Source organism: Ostrea edulis, chromosome 4, assembly GCF_947568905.1.
Source record: "Ostrea edulis chromosome 4, xbOstEdul1.1, whole genome shotgun sequence".
Lineage (NCBI taxonomy): Eukaryota > Metazoa > Mollusca > Bivalvia > Ostreida > Ostreidae > Ostrea > Ostrea edulis.
In genome coordinates, this window is record NC_079167.1 from 83,264,659 (window position 1) to 83,292,062 (window position 27,404).

Sequence of the window (27,404 nt, forward strand, 5' to 3'; positions counted from 1 at the left end):
TGAAATTTTTTTTAAAAAAATTTGTCATGGTACTTTTGATATGTGAATGTTTAAATATATTTATTGATAAACTATACACAAAGATTTTACTATCTCATGATGTTACAAATTGTTATTTTTCAAAATTTCTTTTAGATTTCACCAAATACTAAGAAAATAAACACAACATGTCTTGTGATTGGCCAGTCTTTCAGTGTTCTGTCGACTGTGATTGGTTGTCGCCAGCGCTATATAGGAACACTGGAGCCCAGGGAGGGGACATTAACTTGTATCTACCTGAGGCCATCACACCTGTCAACAGATGGTAAGTACCTCTTCCTGTGGGGTTAGTTTAATGCTTCTGTTTTATGTTTAATGTACTAGCTGACAGTCAGTACATGTTAATTCAGAAACTTATAAGTACAAATTTTTCTCCATAGTTCATTACAAAATTTCATACAATTAAAAATTAAAACAATCTAAACAATGCTTTTACTTTGAGAAATCAAGATTTAAAAATTATCTTGGGGAAAAATTTATATTAAACTATGTTATTTTCATAACAAAAGCTAATAACAAAGTTATCAAAACATATTATAATTTATTCTATTTGATTATGTAAATTCATGGATTGAGAAATTAATGGACAAATATTGAGTCAGTGTACAACAACTTTGATCTTGTCTAATTTGTCGTCTATTATATTTTAGTAATTAATTGAAACATAATTTCAAAATTATGCAAAGGAAAATTTTGTTTTATGTGTATTTTAAATAAACATAGATAGAATTTTAAATTTTACAAACAAAATGTATTTTTTGTATACATACCACATACATGCAAAGTATTGTTTATGTTTTCTGATCAAAGTTTATTGTCTGTCCAATCTGATTATGCCCCCCCCCCCTTTCTCTTCAGTGTAAGAAGGAGGGTGGTTTTAATCAACTGTTGTCTATCTATAACAACACATTTCCAACTCACACAGAAACACTCAATGGACAGTTATACACTCAATTTCATTCAGGGAAATTCCTTGGGTAGAGGAGGATTAAAGTTTTGTTTCATTCCTTTCCAGGGGAGATAATCAGGAAACAGTGGCAATATGATTGGGTGACATATAAGAATCTTCCCAAGAACCTATAGGTCAGAAAAAGACATATCCCCCATGTAGAATATTGGTTTTTGATAGAATGGTCAATGAGGCACTAAAGGTCAATACATCATTAATTACAGATCGTACAGTTATGTCCAAGTTCACAGGAGAAAAATCCTAGGTATGCATGCAGTTATGTCCCATGATTAAGTTCACAACTTTGATAACTTTTTCACTGTTAGCAGATTCTTGGAATAGTTTTGAAATATTTGTCTCATCAACTACTTCAGAGATGTGAGCAGTTGAACATTTGTAATTATATGTGCCTAAATATTCTGAAAAACATCTTCTGCCAATTGTCATTTAAAATGTGTGTGTTTACAGCAAAAAATTTTCTTCAAGTCAATGTTGTAGTGAATCTGTAAAGTTTTGCCTCAAATAGTGTCTGTAAATATTATCTCAAATAAGTTTTACATCTAATAGTTTCAATAGTGAATCTTCCCCAGGTATGATTAATGTTCTTAAATGTTTTGATTGTCTGTTGTATTTTATGCTCCTCCATGGAATGGTGTTACCCTCTTCCATCACAGTTCAGTTTCCATTCATTATGTCTGCTATGGATGCACATATTCAATTGATATATGGTACATTATAAGATACTATATGGAAAGATCTAGGTCAATTATACATATGCCACAAGAATATACACAGGTCAAATTTGTATTTGGATCAAGTCAAAAAACATTTTATAGAGTTATGCCCCTTGGACAATTCATAGTTTTTGCTCAATCATTAGGACATTTTGAATTGAATCATTGGAATATTACTATATGATTTTAGTCAGATGATTATAAGACTCTCTTATGAGTAACCATGAAATATAAGGTGATTCCACCCGAGGGTTGTAAAAAAGCTGTGAAACCCCGAGGCTTTGCCGAGGGTTTTACCGCTTTTTTGCAACCCTGAGGGTGGAATCACCTTAATATTTCATGGCAACTCATAAGAGAGTATTTTTCTCTCATATTTCTGGAAGTTTTCCTTGTGCCTAGGGATGCCATTTTGAGAATTTTCCAATTAATTTTTCGCTTTACATTATAAATAACACCAGAATCAAATTCTACGACCTTCATTTTGGCAACTACGTTGCTGACAAAAAAATCGGCCGACGAGTGTATAAGTGAATTGTATTAGAGTTATTCCTCTTTGAATAAATCAATAATCAGGGTGATGTGTGATGTCACTCGGCAGTCCATCAGCGCGAAACATTTTGACAGACCTAATCAGAATCTGAATCCACAACTACACGCTTTCTTCTTAAAGGAGCATTGATATTGATATTAATTGAGCAGTTATTTAATGACGAGTGTGTGAAGAGAGATTCCAAGTGGTTTTTGTTGGTGGATATGGGCATGGCTAGACTTTCTTTTTCCACACATGCAAGGACTCGAGTTTCATGTTTCACCTGAGACACATATAGGGACAGTAGACGTTGGCAGAGTGAATGTGGAGGTAGGCCTAGAACTAGTAGGCTGGGTTTCTGTGAACTGGCATAATGCACCGGATGACATAGATGTACTCGACAGCATTTTCGATATGAGGAATTTGTGACTGTTGTTGAATGTGCGGTAGTTGTCCAAGGAATGTGTATTTTTGTGTCCGGTCACATACACCTGGAGATTATCAGGGACATTAGAGTCATTTTTTGTACAAGAGCTTTGTGGACACTAGTGTTTGTCAATCAAGGCAAGTTGCAGGCTAGTTGTGTATTGATTATTACGTCATGGGACATGAAAGATAAACGTCTTGTGATATGAAAGATAGAAATATTACATAGAATATCTGTATCTTACATACGTAGATATGAGAGAAATAGATATATTTAGATTTATCATGAGAATATGCAAGTCAGGATATGATGTGGTTCCAGTTAGATAATGTTTGCAGAGTTATGCCCCTTGGACATAGAAAATTTTAAACAATTAAGGTTCTACTCATCATCTTAGTCATACATGACATATTTGATTAAAATTTTAGATATAGATATATCATGGGAATATGATGGTCAAGTACTTAAATGGGTCCAGTTGGATAAAGAAGTAGGTACAGTTTCTAAAGTCATCTGGCCCAAAATATCAATGATTTCACTTGGAGCTCAAACCCTGGCATTCAAATAAGGAATAGATTAGCAAACAAAAAATTCGCTCAATTTGATCAGCAACATGATTTGTGCCAAATGACAAGAACTTGAAGTTGGCATAAAATTGCAAAAATGCCATTTTCAATTAAATAAATTATCCAAAAATTCATGTGGTTTTCCTTTCAGAAAACACACAGCGCATGCGTCGAGCAAATTCATATTCAAGCATGTTTTTCATCTTAAAATAATACACAATATATATAATTTTCATTTTGCTCGACAAATGCGCACATCTTTTCCTGAGCAATATAATCTGTATGACATTTGACAGTTTTCAGGCTTATTTTGAGAAAAAGGCGGGAAATGTCTTGTTCGTGATGTCATAATACTATCCATTTAGGAATATCATTCTGATTTTGTTGACATAGTATACCTGGCATATATTTTACTTTCTTAAAACCCTTATTAAGTTTAATTCCAGACACATTTTATAGAGAGAAAATGTTTGGGCCTTTTTATGTAGACAATCGTACTTTGTTCTTTCGGCAGAATTGTAGTCCTTGGGGGTGGGGTCATTGTGTCACCCTGACACGTACATCTAGTTATTGTTTGTGTATTTTTTATTTAATTTTTTTTTTTTTTTTTTTTTTTTTTTTTTATACATTTCTCCTTCTTCAGAACCAGGTATCTAATCTATACTTACAAATTAACAAATTTTGCCAATAAACTCTGAGATGCTTGCTCCAGAGTTACTGCTTACACCTTAAATAAATGTTTCATAAATGAGGTGAAGTTTGTAAGCTATAATAGAATCTTATATCGTAAAATCAATTAAAAGCATTTGTTTTCGATAAACTACCCTGAAATAGCAAAAAAAGAGTGTACAGTGGAGGTTACACTTTGGCAGATCTTAAAGCCAGTTTTCTTTGCTTGGTTTTGTTCTTATACAGTAGAAATAAGTTTTGCTAATTGTTAAGTAAATAAAAACATGTACGTTTCTTGAATCCGTGATCTTAAAGTCTTAAATCAGCCTTATGGAAATTTCTAGAATGAAGCGCCAAGAAAGAGGCAACATCCTAGAAGCTTAGGTCGCACATTCTCTAACCTTTCTGGCAAGCCGAGAAGTTGCGATTGGTTTACAACATAATCAGCATAAAATTGTGTAGGTTTTCAGTGTTAGTTATACTTATAATAGTTTGACTAGGCCCATATTTATCATTTTATGAAGGTTTATAATTTCATTACTTATAGACATCTCATTCAATGAAGGGCACCCCCCCCACCCCCCCCCCCTCACAAGTCAAGGTTTTGTGATTACGTACTCTCTCTCTGTGTGGAGAGTACATAATCACAAAACCTTGACTTGTGAGGATGCCTCCCCCCCCCCCCCCCCCCCCCCCCCCCCCCCCAGAGGTGGGATCAGGTGCCTATATGAGGATTAAGTATTCCTTGTCGAATGATATGCAAGTACCCTTATGTAGTAAGGATTCAAGTTTTTTTCTTCAAATGATATCCCCCAAGGCTTGGGTTGGACCAAAATTAGGTTTTAAAGTTTTACATAAGAATAATTCCTATGTTATTTATTACAGTTGTTTTGATTGGACAAAAATAAAGCTGAACAAAAGTTTATACATCAATAAATCCGAAAACGCAATGTATTCATACACGCCTGAAAACAAATAACATATAGTGCAGGGAAACTATTAAAATTTTTGCAATTGTTAATAAAGTGAATGAATTGGAATTATAAGAATCAAACATTCCTTTTGAAGAATTTATTGATGTGTAAACTCCGGACATTTTACTCACAAACTTAACATAAAAGTGCTTTGCACTTTTATTCAGTTTGTGAGTAAAATGTCCGGAGTTTACACATCGATAAATTCTTCAAAAAGAATGTTTAATCCTATAATACCTACTGGTCATTGTTAGATCTAATCATGGATAATGTAGATAGGAGCCAGAGTGGCAGTAAACAAATGTAGCGGTTTGGGCGATATTGGTCTGGATAGTCCAAATGTTCTCCTTTCCTGTTATTCAACACTTGTCCACAAACATGATGGACAACCTTCATTTCTAATAGGTGAAAATAAACCTTTCCAAACAAGCACTCTGAGAGTTTTGCAAAAGCAATACGTATATGTCCCCAGCTGGCGCCCCCTATATTTATTTGAAGAATGAAATTATTTGGAGAACATATATATATTTGTACGAGTGGGTGGATGTTATTTTTCTATGCATGGAAATTTTGATTTTTTTTATATCTTGTATTATCCATAATCAATCATCTGATTGTCCATGGTTTAATATTGAGTGGTGAAATACAGAGAATTGGACAGATTACAAGAATTTAATTCAGTCAACCATGAGACTGTTACAGTTTTTTTGAAGAATGGTAGATCTGTAACTCTTAATGTAAGCGTGCATCTATTCATTCCATAACCACAAATAAAATCTAACATTCCTAAGTTAAAGCATTACAGAGAGAAGTTATTCGGCACGAAGTTCATATATCTCATAAAATTCAATCGAATGTGAAAAAAACTTATATTTCATATTAATAAATCACCAGCTTCCCAAATCAAAGCATGGTAAAACAAGAGCTCACCATGCATAGCCCGGCTGTTGTGATTTTTAAAAGATTTTTTTTCCAATTTTTATTCCCATGAAAACTTTTGACCTCATATTGTGGCCCATGCAACCTAGCCAAAGGATAATGTCATAACCAGACTTGAATTCACACAACACATGGGGCCAATGGGGGAGTAAACAAACTTTAATCCGCACAATTTGGGGACATTTGTATTTTGATATGATTTATTGTGGCTCTGCTACTCTTTTAGAATTTGTTTTAATTAATTAAATTCTTATTTAAAACTTATGTGGCACCAACCTACCCCTGGGGGTCATGAATTGAATAAACTTGAAAATTCGCTACCTGGGGATGCTTGCATGTTGCTATATGACCAATCATGGCCCTGCTGATATTGAGATGAAGATTTTTAATGATGTTTCCATGTATTATCGGATTCCCATGTAACACTTTGATTCCCTATTGTGGCCCCACCTTACTTCTGGGGGCTACAATCTGAATGAATTTGAATCTGCACTACCTTGGGATACTTGCATATTAATATGACTAATCATTATGTCCTGAAGATTTTTCATATGTACCGGGGTATCCCTATGTAAAAATTTGATCCTCTATTGTGGCCCACCCTATCCCCTGGGGTCATGATTTTTTTATCACTTTTGATGTGAAGCTTCTTTAGGATAAGAGGAATGTAAATTATGAAATTTATGATCTTAATTCCCCAAGAGCCTCATGTATAAGGCCAACACCGTAACATGTCAAATTTTCAAAGAATATTTCTCTAATCCCACACATGTGAGAAAAACCAAATGTTCATAAATTCCTTTTAAATTATCAAAATTGTGAAATTCATGGCCCCTTGCTCAGGGGTTCAGTCTCTAGGGTGGGACCAAGAAAATTTTCTTCGATCTCTACTCTCAGACATATGTGAGGAAAAACTAAACGCATAGTTATGATGTCCATGAAGCTCGAGATCCCTACCTAAATTATAAAAATCATGACCCCTGGGTTAGGGATTTAGGACCCAGGGTGGGGTCAATATGGCTCTTTATGAAAATGCGCATTAGATTTGAGTAAAATCATCTCTACTCTCAGACATGTGTGAGAAAAACTAAATGCATGTTTATGATGTCCATGAAGCTCTCTACCTAAATTGTGAAATTCATGACCTGGGTCAGGAATTCATGTCCTAGGGTGGGATCAATATGGCCATATAATGAGATCTAGAGAATCAGGGCACACATATCATATGTTCAAAAGGGCACTTCTCGTTTGTGGCAACACAATTTCGGGGCACTTTCATTGTATCGTACTATGATAGTAATAGAATAATCATTTAGCTTCTTTAAAAGTTATACCTGCTGCCTTGTTTTAGATAGAGCTTTGATATTTCACATGAGTATTCCTTGTGACAAGACCTTTCCATTGGTATTGAACCTTTTGACCTTGACATTTGACCTACTTTAATTTTTTTTTACATTGGTCATAACTTCTAAATGGTAAATATTAGAGCTTTCATATTGTACATGAGCATTTCTTTTGACAAGATCTTTCTACTGGTACCAAGATATTTGCCCTTGTGACCTTGGCCATCTTTGGAATTGGCCATTATCGGGGGCATTTGTGTTTCACAAACACATCTTGTTTTATTTTGTGAAACTTGCAATTTGCGGAAAATTTTCATGTCCAACTCCGGTATTCACTTCTTGTTCACATTTCCGGTATAGCAACGTGAAAAGCCTCATGAAGAATATGGTTTCTTGCATTCTTACTGGTGTAAATTTTGAAGAAGTTTGGTATCTTTCTGTGTTTGAAATTAAGTTTAACCTGGAATTCATCTGTGAAATAAGCATAGATTGATATCCATCTGGCATTAAATGATGCACTTCTGTTGACAAAAACTGGTTTGTCATTAATATTTTTCTCAGAAAATAAAAATTGAAAAATAAAATCCTCCCACCCACCCTATACTTTTTGGTGACCCTGGATGATAATCTACTAATTAAATTTAATTGGCCTAACAATCGAACATTTTTAACTTCTTAAATACTATTTCAATTCTTTTCAAACTTGGTAGGAAGCATTATTAGGACAAGGGGGACATAAATTGTAAATTTCAGGACTCCTGCACCCCTGCCAAAAATAGACCAATTTTCATAAATCTTCTCTACAACCTCGCATCAGGAAGAATAAGATGAGCTAATTTCAGTCATCTAGAGCAGTAAAACCTCTAGATCTACCAAAATTGTAAATTTCATGATCCCCAAAATAGAGGTTCCCTGGGGCCAAACTTCATATATAGTGTTTATGTATAAAACATTTAAAAAGCATCTTTTTAATGCTGTTAATACTAAATGGAAACTAAATGGGGATATTTAAAAGGTTGTAAATTTCATGATCCCTGGCAGGGGTAGGGGTTTTGGTACCAAGGTGGGGCCAAAATGATTGTAGTGAGTATACATTTGAACATTAGCTTCTTGATAACTGCACTTTCAATTCTTTTCAAATTTTGTATGAAGAATCCAAGGGGGACATAAATTGTAAATTTCAGCACTCGGGCACCTCTGAGGCTTAGGGGCAGGACAAAAACTGCCAAATATTGACCAATTTTCAAAAATCTTCTCTAAAACACCACATTTGTAAGAAAAAGTAAATGCATCATCATGTAGAGCAGGAAGACCTCTATCTTGATCCCCGGGGAAGCATTAATGATGCCTCGATCTCTCTTTTGGAATGTTGATTTTAGCCAAACTTTCCTGTGTAATAGAGATTTAAATTCAAAGAAGTTAGAGTCTGTCCTTGTCAAGGGGAGATAAAAATATAAATATTAGGTGATAATTTTACAAAAGACTCACAAGGTGACGGTCAGATAGGATAGCATTCTTGACAGCATCTGAGCCAGTTCAAACCATGGCATGGGCTATGAAATTTAGAAAAAAAGTTTAAAATGCTCTCAAAAGTGCATATGCTGATGAAAAGCTTTACATGATATAATACATGATTTACATTAAATGAAATGACTAATTTGGACTCACCCTAGAGTCAGAATCCTGCATGGAGTTGCAAAATTCATAATTTTTTATGCCCCCGCTTTGAATATGGCCAGAGCATATTGAGTGTTGTTAATATTAATTACTGTCATGTCCGTCTTTACCATCACACTTTGCGTTTAGCTTAGTCTCAAAATTTACATGCTGATACATAATGGTGACATCTATTCAACTGCATCAATATCTTCTGACCTTGACATTTTGTCACCTTGACCTCACTTTTCCCCAGGCTATTTAGTGTTTAGTTCAGTTTCAAAACAACTATAATTGACAATATGAATTGAAACGTCTACCCCTAGCTGGGATTACGACGGACAATGACCGATGCAGACCAATTGTATTAGGTCACCTGAGTTACCCAATTCACCTATTGTTAGTGGTCTTTGTCCATCGTTCATTAACATTTTTAAACGTCCGTCGAAGACAGTACGTATTATGGTATGGCGTCTGTCCGTCTGTCTGTTCGGACCTTGTGGGCAGGATACAGACTGAACCGTAAACTCCAGGATATTTCAACTTGGTACATTTTATCACTATGATGAGAGGAAGATGCTTATTGTTTTTCAAGGTTATATGTCAAAGGTCAAGGTAGCGGCATCACTTAGTTGGAAAACCTTGTAGACAGGATACAAACTGAACCATAAGCTCCAGGATATTGAAACTTGGTACATTTGATCACCATGATGAGAGGAAGATGCTTATTATTTTTCAAGGTTAAAAGTCAAGGTCACAGTAGCACTTAGTAGGAAAACTTTGTAGGCGGTATACAAACCGAACTGTTGGGGCTAGGACCATCAATCTTTGTACACTTACACTTTATGCCAAGTGGAGGATGCCTATTGTTTCTTAAGGTCAAGGTCATAGTAGCAGGATGCAGACCGATTCGTTGGGGCAAGGACCATTAAACTTGATACAAATACATCTTATGCCAAGTGAAAATATGACGTAGAGAGTACATGATTTGTCTTATTTTTTCGATGCAAAGAAAGTGTGTGACACCCTGATGATTGCTGATACTACTTGAAGACAAGTTCCACAAATCATGGTGCAAGAAAAACGCCCTATAATTGGCTTTTCACGGGTGTATTATGTACCATTGGCGGTACTCTTGTTAACTTCTTCTTAATCAGACTACCATTACAATTCTTTCAAATTTATTATGAAGCATCCTAAATGGGACAGGGGGGGGGGGGGTATAAAGTGTAAATTTTAGGACACCTGCACTAGCTCCCAAAGCCCTAGAGATGGAGCCAAAAACTGCCAAAAATTGATAAATTTTCAAAAATTTAAACTTCTCTACAACCTCACGTCTTAAAGGGAAAGGCATTACCCTAACCACATAGTTGCTTTTATGAATAAGGTATTATTTAACTGACAGTCTTTAACAACAAAAATCCTTGCTTAACAATTAATTTATCATATATTTTGAATTACCCGCCGCTAAGACAGAGGCCATTGAAGTTTGATTTATGACGTCACACCGTCAGTTCCGGTTTATTTCATCAGCAGCACTGTAAACATGACAAGTCACGAACAGTTACTAATAAGTTCCTTTCAGATGACTTTGTTGGGTCAAGAATTTCGAGAGAAAAAACTTCTTTCATATCTCTTGTTCACATTAGTGTAATTAACTGCTAGACAGGAAGGCATCAACCTATTTATTCATAAAATCTACCACATGCACATCTTTGATGATCTTAGAATCTTATTAAAACCGGAACAGACGGTGTGACATCAAAGTTATTGATTTTTGAGGTCTTGAATATAAAAGAGTTTTACATCTTGGCAACCTCTATAATTCGTGGGAATTTCAATTTTTAGCTCTTCTGAGCCGAAGGCTCAAAGAGCTAATCATATGGCCATATGTGTGGCGTGCGGTGTGCGTCAACTTTTTGGGAAAAGGGCTATATCTCAAGAACCCCAGTTGGCCAATTTTTGTCAAATTTGTCACAGGGTATCCTTGGCCCAAGGGCTTTCATTTGTACTAAAACTAGGGTTGTGATTCTTTAACAAGGGGAGATAATTAGGAAAATGCAAACAAAAGTAGTGGTTGTTAAAAAATCTTCTCAACCACTGGGCAAATTATCACCAAACTTATGCATAAGGATGAGGATAGGTTGTAGATAAAAAATTGTTCCAGGCATCATCCTGAGACAAGGGTGTGGTCTCAAGGTCACTTCAAAGTTGACCTTAAATTTTGTTTTGTTAAAACTTTGATATTTTGCTTAGTATAAGGACTAGGATCATCAAATTTTGTCACTTGATGCATCTTAGGACCTAATATCATGTTGTCTCAAAAGTAGGTCATGTTCATTTTGAATTTTGCAGGTAATAATTATTAAATGGATTTTGATGCATATCTTGGACACTTTTGAGCCTATGATCATCAAAAGTTATCAGTTGTTGGACCTTGAAGTGCATCATGTGAAAAGTATGTCACCATGACCTACTTTCTGAATTTTATGTCTAATCATTTATGAATATATTTTAGGTTGTTATTTCAGATACCGAGAGGTTTAGAATCATCAAACCTTGTAAGTTGATGCGTCTAGAGGCCTCGAAACATTTATAAAAAAAAGTAGGTCACAGTGACCTGTTTTTTGAATTTTGCCGACATTCAAATTTCACATTTTCAATTTTAGATGCATATTTTGGACACTATGAAAAATAGGATCATCAAATTTTGTCAGTTGATGCATCTTGAGTCTTTATAGTTTGTTGACCAAAAAGTAGGTCACCATGACCTACTTTTGGAATTTGACGGATATTTTAATATTTCAGATACTATTTGACTTACAACTATCAAACTCTGTCAGTTGGTGCATGTTGAGTCTTCATAGTGTGTTGACTAAAAAGTAGGTCACCATGACCTATTTTTGGATTTTGACAGCTATATTTGAATATTTCAGATACTATTTGACTTACAATCATCAAACTTTGTCAGTTGATGGGTCTTGAGTCTTCAGAGTGTGTCGACCAAAAAGTAGGTCACTGTGACCTACTTTTGGAATTTGACGTTTATATCTGAATATTTCAGATACTATTTGACTTCAATTATCAAACTTTGTCAGTTGATGCATCTTGAGTCTTTGGGGGAGTGTGTCAACCAAAAAGTAGGTCACTGTGGCCTTCTTTTGGAATTAGACGGCTATATTTGAATACATGTGACTTGTCAGTTGATGCATCTTGAGTCTTCAGTGTGTCGACCAAAAGTAGGTCACCGTGACCTACTTTTGGACATGTAGAAGAGAAATATGTACTACCCAGATATGCACATAGGTTAAGTAACTTCATTTTGTAATTTTGATTGCCTAATCTAATAGTGTACTGTATGATATCCCCTTCATACACTATCATGTGATAGGTCTTTAAAACCTTGTTAATTGATGAATCTTGGTTAGTGAGAATTTTTGCCTGTTCTACAATGTATCAGAAGAGCGATTCTAGACCCATGGGCCTCTTGTTAACATTTTCAAATTAGTACTGAAGTTTATCTAGGCCATATATCAACAGAATAGTATGATAAATCTTTATCTTATAATTAATCTTATCACTTACCATGTAAATTTTTTTGGGGTTGCCTTTCCCTTTAAGAAAAACTAAAAGCATATTCATGTAGAGCAGGGAGCTAGCTAGGCCTCTACCAAAATTGTAAATTTCATGATCCCTAAGGTAAAGGTTCTGATTCCAGGGCAGGACCAATCTTGGCATATACCTGGTAGTGTTTACGTGTAAACATTTAATCAAATAACATCTTCTTTAATGCTATTACCGCCGCAGTGGTCTAGAGGTAGAGCATTGGTCCTGTGACACACCTAAGTCATTAAAACAGCTTAAGATAGTGACAGTTCCATCCCCAAACATTCGGCATCTGGTGTGAATGTCACAGGTCCTCGGAGATGACCTTATAAACGGATGTCCTGTGTCACATTTGGTGTGGCATGCTAAAGAACCCTCACTGCAACTCAACAGAGCATAGACCTAAATTTAAAGCCCCTCACTGGTAATGGTGATGTCCCCATATGAATAAAACAAGTTGCAATCAATCAGTCTTTAATGCTATTGATACTAAATTTACTTAATTTATCTGGCGGCCGCCACTTAATTTAACTGTTGGTCGCCACTTATTATCTGGCGGCTGCCACTTAATTTATGTGGTGACCGCCACTTAATTTAACTGGCAGCCGCCACTTATTATCTGGCGGCCGCCAGTTAATTTAACTGGCGGCCGCCAGATATATTAACTGGTGGCGGCCACTTAATTTATATGGTGACCGCCACTCAATTTAAATCATTTAAATGGCTGTCACCAGTTATTCAATTCCTCTCTCTTTCTCTATCTCTCTCTCAAAATGAAAGGGGTGCAATCCATTCCCAATGCTTAGTAATATGTATGTGATATATATATATATATTTACAATTAAGAGCATTAAATTATTGTTTTTCGATTGTACTGTTAAATATGTAGAACCACTGGGCTGACCCTCCATTTTTTGACAACGTTCAATTTCTATTATTTTCACATGCAAACTAAATTATTTTCACATGTGAAATAAGATTAATTGGCGGATTGGCCCCCACCCCACTCTTTGGGTGGTAGTAATGAATGGTAAAAATGTAATAATGAATGAACTGATCAATTGAAGGATGAACGGAGTCCCCTCCCTCTAATTTAGGAGTGTATGAAGTTTGGACAAAAGAGACATTTTAGGTTCCTTTTCCACTTGTCAACAATTGTAGAGGACAATTTCTCCTCAGACTGTCCCTATACACTTTGAAAAACGATGCTGTGTGTTTGCATACTGTTCTAAATCTTTCCAAAATAATCACTCAGCGATACGAATTACATTGTTTTTGCAATTGGGAGCCGCCATATATAAATTAAGTGGCGGCCGCCAGATAAAATAACTGTATTTCAATCTGAAATGCAGTCATTTTTATTTTTATTCATCAATTATCTATACAATAATAGGCAAGTCCCTCAGACTTCCAACATTTAAAGGGGCATGGACACGATTTGAGCTGAAAATTTTATTTTTCCATTTTTATTGTTTACAATGCTTAAATAAAGTATTTCTAATGGTCAACCAAAATTTGAATATCAGTTGTTGAGTTATAGCACTTGGAATTCTTTGTTATGTAAACAAGGCTCGTGCCATGTTTTTGTTTAATAGATAATATGATGTTTAGAACAAAATGAGATGTGCCAAACACAAGAAAATATTTAATTGTGTTAAGAATTCACTTATAAACTGAAAAAAATCTGCTTTAAACAAAATTTTCATTAGTTTATTTAATCTATGTAAACAAAAACATGACACAAGCCTTGTTTACATAACAAGGACTTGTGACCTCTGTATCTCCCATGTACCTTGACTACCGACATTCAAATTTTTGCTGATCATTAGTAATACCTTAAATTAGTTAAGCATTCTAAACATTAAAAATCAAAAAACAAAATTTGAAAAAATTTCAGCTCAAATTGTGTCCATGTCCCTTTAAGTCCGAATACTGAATTTGCTAGTCCTGGACTTCGGGCTTGAAGAATTTTTAATATATGTAACTTGTCCAGTTTCAAGTAGCCGGCTACTAAGTAGCTGGTGATCGACTTAGTAAGCTAACTTTACCGATCTATCAGTCATGACCTGCACGTAGAATGTCAAATAAATAAATTATATGAATTAATTTTGTCATAGGTCCTCCGTACCCCTTGCTTGTAGTGAGAGGCGACTAAATGGGGTGGTCTTTCGCACGAGACTGTGAAAACTGAGGCCTTGTGTCACAGCAGGTGTGGCACGATAAAGATATCTTGTTGCTCAAAGGCCATATTAGCACCGAGCATAAGTCTAAATTTTGCAGCCCTTCACCTTCAATGGTGACGTCTCCATATGAGTGAAAAGTCTCCAGCGCGACTTATAACAATATACAACCAACTTAGTCAAATATTGTAGTGGACTTTAACATTGAACAGTAAACATTTCTTTTGATAGTCTTTATATTTATGTCATGTTTGGCGACCTTGGCCCCAGATACTGAAACTTTATCATCACTGATGACTGATGAACTAAAAGTGAGAGGGATTTTATGTTGATGTGTGTAGTACCTGTAATAAGGCCAATTTCCAATAGTGCCATATTTGAAAACTGTTGACCTTCACCTTAGAATGTTTTAAAACTAGTCTTTGATATTTGGTATGTATGTATACCATAATAAGACAGTGTGTCCCACCATTTTTGATGACTTTTATATAAAGGTCAATTATAGAATTTTTTTGGCTTTTTTGTTTTGGATCATAACTTTTTTGTCTTTTGACATAGGTCTTCGATGTTTGGTATGTGAGTAAACCATGATAAAACTGTGTTACGTGTCAGTTTTTATGATCTTTGACCTTTTATGTAACAGTCAAATAATAGAATTTGGGAGCATTTTTGTTGTTCAGACCATAACATTTTTGTCTTTAAAACATAGGCCTTTGATATTTGGTGTGTGGGAATACCATAAGACAGAGTGTTGCATTCCATTTTTGATGTACTTTGACCTTGACCTAAGGTCAAATAATAGACATTTTTGGGGCATTTTTGTTGTCCAGACCATAACTTTTTTGTCTTTTGACACAGGCCTTTGATATTTGGTATGTGGATATACCAGGATAGGACAGTGTATCTCATGCCATTTTTGCTGACCTTTGGTCTTGACCATTTATGTAATGGTCAAATAATAGAATTTTATGGCATTTTATTTTTGTCCAGACCATAACTTTGTTGTCTTTTGGCATATGCCTTTGATATTTGGTATGTTTCATTTACTATCATATGTTCACAACACTGATCCTTGTTCGAAGCACATATATATACGTATAGGCAAATGTTATGTACCGTAAGTTGTAATTTTCCACTTTAAAGATGATCTCAAAAAATGTGGAAAATGGAAGCCTTAGGGAATACATCAGTTTTAGTGTGCTAAAACAATTCTACCTAGTTTTATACTTTTGCTAATTAGCACTTAGTCCAGTGATACTTTTAATTAATACTCAGGTGATTCATAAGGCCTGTGGGCCTGTTGTATACAAATATTTTAAAGTTTTCTGTGGTAACAATGCATTTTTTTCCATAGATGGATATCAAGTCATCATTTCATCAGCAATCCCAAGAGGCTGAAAAGCAGCAAACGGAATCTGACCTCGAGAGTTGTGACCTTCACCCCATAGAACCAGTCAAATTGAGGCTACCCAACTACATTCGCCACTCGAGTCCCTCACCACTCAGATTTGCAGCAGATGGAGCCTCCCCATCCACATCTGATCCACCACCAGCAGATGAACCACTTCTTCCCAGACCTGCAATATCTCCAAGGTGGCCAAGATACAGAGTTTCAAGATCTCGGCGTCTCTCTCGATGTGAGATTCTTGAGTCCAGTCCAACTCCCCTGAGACTGCAAGACAAAATGCAACATGTGCAGTATCTCACCCGATCTCGTACCAGATCCCCAAGTCCTTCACTTTACATGTTGACAAACCGCCATCTTGAATCAGGATATCTCACTCGATCTCGAGTAAAGTTGTGGAAACAGCTAGCAAAACAGCCATGTCCTGTCCACGGAAAAATTATTTGCAGGCAGCTTCCTCGTCATCAGTCAACACCAAAACTCCAATCTGGACACATTGCCAACCATCAACAGTCCCAGCACAGTCCTATTTATACTGGAGTCAGAAGAGATCTCGGAAAGTTTTTCTCCGGTGGTGTTCAACACAAAAATGGGCCTGCAGCTAAGTACATTCCAACCCCACAAAGATTGAAGACCAACTCAAAGAAAATAGAAACAAAATCAAGGAGGAAAAGCTTTCTCACCAACATTAGAAAACTTGCCACCAGGTTCCAGAAGAGTGTTTCCAAAGCTATCCACGGAAGGCAGACAGTGGATGTGTGCAACTCCTCCAATGTAGAGCATGCCAGTGATGTTCAGTGGGTGGAGCTTAACTCCAAGCAAAAACAAAATTACTTCAAAGGTTCCACTGAGGACCTGGATTCTAGTCGGCACATCATCAGATGCTTCAAGGTTAAAAAGGTTAAGTTCAACAAACTGAATCCTGCCAAAGCCCACATCAGACGACTCATGAAGGAGAAGCAGAAGAGAGCACTATCTACTCCAGCCAGAGCCAAACGACTCTCCATGCTGCAGTCTCCCAGCAAGATGCCTCTTGATGAGATGCATAATGCATCAATAGAGACCAGTTCCACACTTCAACAAGAAGGAAATGGATTGGACCTGAAGAAATACGGCATAGTAGCAGATCATGTTCAGGGCTGTCCTGTTTCACCATTACACCAGACTGTAAGAGTTAATCCATTGCCAAAACCTGTGTCACCTAAAAGACATTCTCCGAGGTCAGAGAACCAGCTACCAAAGATCCCACCAATCATCATCAAGGAGACAGCTGTTGTAACAAGCAAAGCTAGCACCGAGAGCCAGAAAGTGTCTCCTCTCGTCATCAGTAAGATCAGAACTGTTATTAATCCCCTTCCTCCTCAGCATGTGGACACAAGTAGCCTAGAGTCATCATGCAACACCTCTAGACAGACAGAGACCAGCATCACATCCTCCCAATATTCACAGGAACAGTCCATCTGCAGTTCCCCCTCACTGTTCATAAATAATATTGTAACTCAGCCAAATACTTTTGCATCTACCACACCTCGTCGAAGGGACTACACATGGATCTCCCCAATGATACAGTCCAAAGTAGATAAGATTCTACAAGAGCCTACTTTTGAGCTGTTGTCTGCGTCTAGACAGACTTTGTCATCTTCAACCACACTTCCACCATTACAGCTGTCCCCAATATCACCAGGCAATTCTCAGAGGCAACCAGTACTTCAACCAATCCAGTCACCCACAACAAGGCAGCTACACATGAAAGAAGAATTAGCTGCTGTAGTGGCACACATGCCACAAGCTGCTCAAAAGTCATACATGCCCACACTATCAGTATTCCCCACTAGTTCCCAGCACCAGTTCATGGCATCCCCAACCCATCCATCATCAAGAGCAAACTCTGCAAGTCAGTCCAACACACCTTCAGTTAAAACAGGACACCAGAAAGTCTCAACAGCTTCACCCATGATTAAGCATCAGCAAGTGCCAAACGTATCAGCGGATACAACCAAATTTCAGCAAGTGCCAACAGCTACAACTATGGGAAAACATCCTCAAGTATCCTCTGATTCAGCATCATCCCTATCTAAGACTGTGTCATCGACTGCCATGACTGGACCTCAACAGATGCCACCAAATCCCCATCCATCCTGTGATACACATCAGTCAGTTTTGGTAACTAGTACCAATACGTCAGTGCAAGAGGAAGCTAGCAACTTCCTCAGATACTTTTACAAGTATGGGAAGACAAGGAAACAAATGAAAGCCTTGGTTGCCAAAACATTGAGTCATCATGCCTTGCGACGAGAGACCAGCACAATCATTCTCAATCATCTTATCAATGACAGTCCTTTGACACAATATGATATTCTGACCATCCAGCTTTTTTTATATCAACAGAGGAAAAAACAGGAAGATAACTCAAACCAACAAAGTATAAACCCTGTATCATCTGACAGGACTTCTGCAGAAAAAACAAAATTCAATCATTCATTTTTCCAACCTTTAACATCCAAGAAGTCTGATGTAGCAATGAAGACATCTAGAGGGTCCTTTTCATTATATACTCCATCTATGTCCCCTCTAGAGGCAATGTCCAGTGAGCTGACTACGCAAACATTATCACAACGTGTTTCTCAGTCATCCTCTCAGATGTCAGACCCTAATCAACAACCTTCAAAAGTGCTACCATCTCTAGAGATTCGTCCTCATTTGTCTACCAAGCAACAATTACAGTTGCCAGTGTTGCAATGTCTTCCAACACAGCAGATGACATCACGGACATCCCAACCCCAGCAGGTGTCTACAACAGTGCACCAACCTCAACAAATCCCTGTTCAGGTATCATATTTCCAGAAGACATCTCAAAATATGTCTTCACAATCCCAGCAGATGTCAACACATACAGTTTTGTCTCAGGTGTCACCACCTCAACAGATCATTCCATCAACACCCAATCTTGCAGCATTCACCATGATGACTCCTTCAAATTCAGCCAGTGCTGTACCTGTAATGGAGATATCAGCCAGCTATTCGATGCCAAAATCACCTATTGCTCCTGACACTCATGTTGTCCTACATGATGCATCTTTTGCTGCTAAACCACATCACCAGAATCCACACTCAACTGACACTTCAGATGTCCTACAAGAGGCTTACTCCAACCTTGAAGGAGCTAATCCACACTCCATCAACACTTCTGATGTCCTACAGGGTGCATCTTTTGCTGCTAAACCACATCACCAGAATCCACACTCAACTGACACTTCAGATGTCCTACAAGATGCATACTCCAACCTAGAAGGAGCTAATCCACACTCCACCAACACTTCCGATGTCCTGCAAGATGTGTACTCCAACACAGAAGGAGCTGATCCACACTGCACAGACACTTCTGATGTTCCACAAGATGCATCTTCCAACTTAGGAGGTAGTCCACACTCCACAACCACTTCTGATGTTCCACAAGATGCATCCTCCAACTTAGAAGGAGCTAGTCCACACTCCACAACCACTTCTGATGTTCCACAAGATGCATCCTCCAACTTAGAAGGAGCTAGTCCACACTCCACAACCACTTCTGATGTTCCACAAGATGCATCCTCCAACTTAGGAGCTAGACCACACTTCACAACCACTTCTGATGTTCCACAAGATGCATCCTCCAACTTAGAAGGAGCTAGTCCACACTCCACAACCACTTCTGATGTTCCACAAGATGCATCCTCCAACTTAGAAGGAGCTGATCCACTATCCACAAACACTTCTGATGTTCCACAAGATGCATCCTCCAACTTAGGAGGTAGTCCACACTCCACAACCACTTCTGATGTTCCACAAGATGCATCTTCCAACTTAGAAGGAGCTATTCCACACTCCACAACCACTTCTGATGTTCCACAAGATGCATCCTCCAACTTAGAAGAAGCTATTCCACACTCCACAACCACTTCTGATGTTCTACAAGATGCATCCTCCAACTTAGAAGGAGCTATTCCACACTCCACAACCACTTCTGATGTTCCACAAGATGCATCCTCCAACTTAGAAGGAGCTAGTCCACACTCCACAAACACTTCTGATGTTCCACAAGATGCATCCTCCAACTTAGAAGGAGCTATTCCACACTCCACAACCACTTCTGATGTTCCACAAGATGCATCTTCCAACTTAGAAGGAGCTATTCCACACTCCACAAACACTTCTGATGTTCCACAAGATGCATCCTCCAACTTAGAAGAAGCTATTCCACACTCCACAACCACTTCTGATGTTCTACAAGATGCATCCTCCAACTTAGAAGGAGCTATTCCACACTCCACAACCACTTCTGATGTTCCACAAGATGCATCCTCCAACTTAGAAGGAGCTAGTCCACACTCCACAAACACTTCTGATGTTCCACAAGATGGATCCTCTAACTTAGAAGGAGCTAGTCCACACTCCACAACCACTTCTGATGTTCCACAAGATGCATCCTCCAACTTAGAAGAAGCTATTCCACACTCCACAAACACTTCTGATGTTCCACAAGATGCATCCTCCAACTTAGAAGGAGCTATTCCACACTCCACATCCACTTCTGATGTTCCACAAGATGCATCCTCCAACTTAGGAGCTAGACCACACTCCACAACCACTTCTGATGTTCCACAAGATGCATCCTCCTACTTAGAAGGAGCTAGTCCACACTCCACAAACACTTCTGATGTTCCACAAGATGCATCCTCCAACTTAGAAGGAGCTATTCCACACTCCACAAACACTTCTGATGTTCCACAAGATGCATCCTCCAACTTAGAAGGAGCTATTCCACACTCCACAACCACTTCTGATGTTCCACAAGATGCATCCTCCAACTTAGAAGGAGCTATTCCACACTCCACAACCACTTCTGATGTTCCACAAGATGCATCCTCCAACTTAGAAGGAGCTATTCCACACTCCACAACCACTTCTGATGTTCTACAAGATGCATCCTCCAACTTAGAAGGAGCTAGTCCACACTCCACAAACACTTCTGATGTTCCACAAGATGCATCCTCCAACTTAGAAGGAGCTATTCCACACTCCACATCCACTTCTGATGTTCCACAAGATGCATCCTCCAACTTAGGAGCTAGACCACACTCCACAACCACTTCTGATGTTCCACAAGATGCATCCTCCTACTTAGAAGGAGCTAGTCCACACTCCACAAACACTTCTGATGTTCCACAAGATGCATCCTCCAACTTAGAAGGAGCTATTCCACACTCCACAAACACTTCTGATGTTCCACAAGATGCATCCTCCAACTTAGAAGGAGCTATTCCACACTCCACAACCACTTCTGATGTTCCACAAGATGCATCCTCCAACTTAGAAGGAGCTATTCCACACTCCACAACCACTTCTGATGTTCCACAAGATGCATCCTCCAACTTAGAAGGAGCTATTCCACACTCCACAACCACTTCTGATGTTCTACAAGATGCATCCTCCAACTTAGAAGGAGCTAGTCCACACTCCACAAACACTTCTGATGTCTTACAGGGTGCATACTCCAGCACAGAAGCTAATCCACACTCCACTTCCAAAGTCCAACACAATTCATCATCTAACACAGAGGCAGCTACTCTACAACATCAGGATTCACATCCCATGACCACCATCGGATCAATGGTATCCAGGAACAGAGACATTAATACCACTACCTCTCCAGCAATGATCATCCCAAGCCTCCATGTTCATCAGACTGAGCAGACTCTCCATGACGATATCTTTGACACTCAATTCACCTCAGCTCCAAAGTCAAGGAAGCGTTTATTTACAGAGGGACCAGTTGCAGAAGACACCTATTCACTCCCAATAAAGAAGAGACGATTCAGCTACTCAGACTACCTTGCACAGAACAGGGCATGGACCATTTCCAGCATCAAATCCAACCCGGATGTCTGTACGCAATGTGATGGCATCAACGAGATTCTCCAAGACACTCCAGAAAACCTAGGTCGAAACAACAACCCCAGACCTTCCGAACGTTCCCCAGAGACCCAACTATTTTCCCTCATGTGTACAGTGAATTTCCGAACAGGAGGAAAACCTCACCTGATGGCCAAGGATTTAGTGTGGAAGTTGTTTACCATCAAACAGCTTTACGGCAACAGATTCTACAGCCTGGACACTGAGGTGACCTCCAGGATCCAATCGATTGTCATGGACTGGACAGATTGTGATCAGGACCACTGGAACAAAAAGTGTGTGCCGTTCATCAATCAGGCCATCCGCCGGCTGTTCAACGAGAAACTTCGCAAGTACGAGCATCTCCTGAACCACAGGTGTGAAGATCATGTGACATCCCCTTCCAAAGGTTCAGCCCTGGAGCCCATGTGAAGTCAGTGTTCTATATACTCTTTTACCACTCCTTTGTGTGTGTGTGCGACTTGTGTGAATTACATCAAAGTAGTTCATTACAGTTATCATGAAATATCATTGTGTTGTTTGCAAAAAGACATAATTTCAAAATTTTTAATTGAGCCACAATCCAAATAACTGATATAAAATAAAATCATGGGACATTGCCAATACTACTTTTAACATGAACAATCTATGTGCATTTCTTGTGTAAAATTTGAACTGTTAGGAGTTTCATGAATTTAATGAAGAACATTGTGTTTTCATACAAGTCTCATTATGTTTTGTAGTGAGGATATTTTTATGATGTCAGATGAAATGTAAATATGACACGAAGTTATATGCCATTAGTTCCCGCAATTTCCTAAATTGAATTATTTATTCCTTTATGTCAAAAGTCATATGCTAGTAGTTACCGTAATTTCCTAAATCAAATGAATTATTTATTCCATTATGTCACTAAGTTGTGTGCTAGTAGTTACCGTAATTTTCTAAATTAAATGAATTATTCATTCCATTATGTCACCAAGTTGTATCCTGAGCCTAGTAGTTACCGTAATTTCCTAAATTAAATGAATTATTTATTTCTTTATGTCACTAAGTCATATGCTAGTAGTTACTGTATTTTCCTAAATTAATAAATTATCTATTCCTTTATGTCACCAAGTTATATTCAAGTAGTGACTGAAATTTTCTAAATTAATAAATATATTTATTCTTTATGTCACCAAGTTACCTTAATTTCCTAACTTGATAAATTATTTATTCCTTTATGTCACTAACTTTCCTACCTCGATATATTATTTATTACTTCATGTCACTAACTTTCCTAACTTGATAAATTATTTATTCCTTGATGTGACTAAGTTATATGCCAGATGTTACCTTAATTTCCTAATTTGATATATTATTTATTCCTTGATGTGACTAAGTTATATGCCAGATGTTACCTTAATTTCCTAATTTGATATATTATTTATTCCTTGATGTGACTAAGTTATATGCCAGATGTTACCTTAATTTCCTAACTTGATATATTATTTATTCCTTGATGTGACTAAGTTATATGCTTGTAGTTACTGTAATTTTCTAATTTAATAAATCATTTATTCCTTTAGCACTATGTTTTTTTTAAGGTCACCTGATTCATTCAGGTAACATTTACATTTGGTGGTCGTCTGTTAACATTTGAACATACATGTACCCAACTTCTTCTCTGAAGTAAATGACCAATACATGTATTCATCAAATTTAGTATGGAACATATTTAGGGTAAGGTAAACTAAAATTGTGAATTTCGTAATTACTGCACCCCTATGCCAGGGGGCCAATACCTTCAAACTAAAATGCTTTCTCAAAAAATCCAATTTATTCTGGGACAAACATGATGAGCAAGGACACCTGTACCAAATTTGTGAAATGTGTTCCCTGGGCCAGGGGTTCTGGTGCTAGGATAGAATTTGTGAAATGTGTTCCCTGGGCCAGGGGTTCTGGTGCTAGGATGGAATTTGTGAAATGTGTCCCCTGGGCCAGGGGTTCTGGTGCTAGGATGGGTTTAAATCATTCTTCAAATAGTGAGAATGCATTATTTCTTTAAAAATAATAGTGAAATCGAGTACTGACAAATTGAGTGATTATAAGAAGAGAGGTCTTTGCCAACATTGTTAAATTTATGGCCCCTGGGTCATGACAAGTATTTAAGGCTTCAGAAAGCTGAAGATGTGTTATTCAAAAAAACCTGCTCAGAATTAAAATCAAAGAGTATATAGTAAACATAGTACATCTCCACAAGCAAATTAATAATCTCTCTCATTGAATTGTTGCTCTATTTCAAAGTGAACATGAATTCATTTCACAAAAAATCATTGTAAATAATCAAAGATGAGTTATGACCAGCACAAAAACAATCCGACAAAACAATGGTGATTCCTTTAATCTGTTTAATACAGAGAATATAATATCCTGCAAGTTTCAATGGTAACGATAAAAAAGTGCTTGAACTATTACAAAGAAATGTTAGTGGCATTCATTGTAATTTGTCACAACTCGGATATTGCATCTGGATTTAGAGGCAGTACTGATGCTGCTGTTGTTTAATGTTTCACATAAAGGAGATTGCGACTGAAAATGTTAGTGACATTAACACCGTCCTAGTAGCTATGTGGCAGCAGTGTGTTCATCTGGACAAATTTCTGGAGAAAAAAAATAAAAGGACAAATTAGGCCTGTAAGAAGTGTACATAAATAGGGATGAGATTCCCAACATAATGTGTAATCAATGATTCAGCACTGTGTACATATGAGACAATTCTGGCATGTTTGGAAATTCTACAAAATTTTCTATATATATAGTATTTAATGTATATGAAAGTCCACCATTTTAAAAACTCTTTTGAAAAAATATCTGCCAAATATTCTTGAGGCCAAAGTTCCCCAATATTCAATAGGTCCCCCTAATTAAATATCACTTTTTTTCTACAGTATTTTCAATAATGCTTGATACAGACTAATTTCATCAGGAGGGGTTCAATATAATTAATGTCGGGAAACTGACACACAGATTTCTTGTAATTTTGATCAATTATGTAGAATCAAATTGTATTTGTATATCAACTTGTTCCAAAATAATTAATCTGGAATATACAAATACTGTCCCAAAAGTCTGTGGAAATTAATATCTATAGTGGATTGGAGTTTAATTCCAAACTAACTGTCACACATTGTCGGAAACACGCGCTTCATTCCTCTCTCCATCACACGTGGGTCCATTCATTCTTACTCGCTCAGTCTCGTGAATAAATATTTAAAAATATTGTCAAATCACAGTTATCATTATAGATCTACTAACAGAACTCTTCTGTTTTTAAAAGTAGCATTAACATAACTTTGATATCATAACAATTGTATACCAAAATTGGGCTGAAAGAGTCTTGTTGATTGGACAAATTTGCTCAGGGTATACTATGAGCACCCAATCAAATTACCTCACTAATTATTCATGAGAACGAGCGAGTAGGAATGAATGGATGATGGAGAGAGGAATGAAGTGTAATCAACCATGGGTTTCCGACAATAATTGTCGCAATCTATGTAAATTTTTATAAAATATGTATAACTATTTTTATCAAACTGTAGATGCTTTACATGTCAGGGATGTGACTGAATTCCTTTAAATCAAATCCAGAGTGTTTCATTTTTTTCCAAAAATTGAGCAAATCAGAGGATTTCCTCTACAAATAGGAAAAATCACATCCCTGAAATGTATATTTCGAATAAAATTTAAATCAGTCCATAGCAATTAATCTGGGATTAAACTCGACTAGATTGTAAATTTTTGTGGATGGATGGACAGACACTTGCCTTGTTTTCCTCCAGAGTTTCTGTCCAGTTCTGCTTAGCGATGAGTGGAATGGCTTTCAGGATCACTGCTGTAGCGTTGGTAGCATTAGTTTTAAATGTTTTCATCACATTTTCCACATTCACCTGTCAAAGAGTTACCGTATTTATTTTCTTAATCTAATTATCATATAAAGCTAAATGTCTTCAATGCATTTTCCACACTCATCTGTCAAAAAGAATGATCCCTTTTCCTAAAGTTACATATGTATTCATAATTGAGATCTCTTCAATGATAATATTTAATAATATATGTATTTATCACCTAGATTTCATCTACGATTATAAAACAATGTACATTCATAGCTTAAATTTCGTTGACAATATTTAACATTATGTGTCTTTACAGCTGCGATATCTTCAGTGACAATGTTAACAATACGTGTGTATAGCTAAATTTTTGACAATGACAATATTTGTCAAATTATGTATTTATAGCTGGTAAGAATTTGGTGATGACATGTCTATTTATAACTGAGAATTCAGAGAATGACGTTTAAGAATGTGATTCTATAGCTGAGAAATTGTTGTTGATATCTAGCGAGAAGTGTATCTACAACGTACAGCTTCCTCCCCTTCCCTCCAGCTGTCGTAATCCGTCACCAGCGCCAGCGCTCCGTAACACAATCCTAACTCCTTGGCCAGGATCACCTTTAAACAACATAACAGATAAGTCAGGACACAAAAACTTCCATACAATACAAACGTATCTCACAGTTGTGAAGAAATTTATTGAAATTACCTCCCTTGAAACAGAGAGAAAGAGAGACTGAAGCACATGGTATATTACCTCGGGTACTGTTGTCATGTTGATACAATGTGCCCCCCAGGAATGCCAGAGCGTGCTCTCCGCCCGGGAGGAGAAGCGTGGGCCCTCTATAGTTAACATGGTCCCCTTCTCATGGCAGGATATGCCCAGGTCTTTAGCACAGTCAAATAAAATCTGTGATATCAAAGGCATAATTATTGTAGTTGAAAATGCTGAAGGCAGACGATTTCTATGTCATTTACACAAACACCACCAAATATTCTCTTATGAAACCAATTACTATAGATTCCGAAATCATTATCACATCATATGCAAATTAAAATTACTTGATTTTATTTTTCTATTGCTAAATACATGTATGCAAAAAATCTTCATTAACGAACTACATACAAATTCGTCTTTATGCAATTTTTAAAATGTAGACAAGTCCTTCCACCATATTAAGTACTAGCATAGAATACAGAATCTACAGTAATTACAAATATAGACAAGTCCTTCCACCATATTAAGTACTAGCATAGAATACAGAATCTACAGTAATTACAAATATAGACAAGTCCTTCCACCATATTAAGTACTAGCATAGAATACAGAATCTACAGTAATTACAAATATAGACAAGTCCTTCCACCATATTAAGTACTAGCATAGAATACAGAATCTACAGTAATTACAAATATAGACAAGTCCTTCCACCATATTAAGTAGTAGCATAGAATACAGAATCTACAGTAATTACAAATATAGACAAGTCCTTCCACCATATTAAGTACTAGCATAGAGTACAGAATCTACAGTAATTACAAATATAGACAAGTCCTTCCACCATATTAAGTAGTA

General features: G+C 37.0%; 2 protein-coding genes across 3 annotated transcripts in view; one reads left to right on the forward strand and one right to left on the reverse strand.

Annotated features, from left to right (window-relative positions):
- The first annotated feature begins 62 nt into the window (after positions 1–62).
- LOC125671501 (mucin-2-like) lies at positions 63–24,266 on the forward strand. The gene is made up of 2 exons (XM_048907265.2): positions 63–304; positions 15,966–24,266. The coding sequence occupies exons 1-2, from the start codon at positions 302–304 to the stop codon at positions 22,377–22,379; spliced, it is 6,417 nt and encodes a 2,138-aa protein (XP_048763222.2). The 5' UTR covers positions 63–301; the 3' UTR covers positions 22,380–24,266.
- Positions 24,267–24,315: 49 nt separating this feature from the next.
- Positions 24,316–27,404, reverse strand: part of LOC125671524 (S-methyl-5'-thioadenosine phosphorylase-like) — an 8,656-nt gene continuing 5,567 nt past the window's right edge. The window contains exons 6-9 of one of the 2 annotated variants that reach the window (XM_048907297.2): positions 26,586–26,738; positions 26,360–26,446; positions 25,760–25,882; positions 24,316–24,592 (exon numbers count right to left, since the gene is read on the reverse strand). In XM_048907297.2, coding sequence (XP_048763254.2) covers positions 24,551–24,592; positions 25,760–25,882; positions 26,360–26,446; positions 26,586–26,738 — 405 coding nt within the window. In that variant the 3' untranslated portion in view covers positions 24,316–24,550. Of the gene's footprint in view, positions 24,593–24,889; positions 25,883–26,359; positions 26,447–26,585; positions 26,739–27,404 lie in introns of those variants that run through there. The other variant, XM_056163988.1, reaches the window with a different exon arrangement.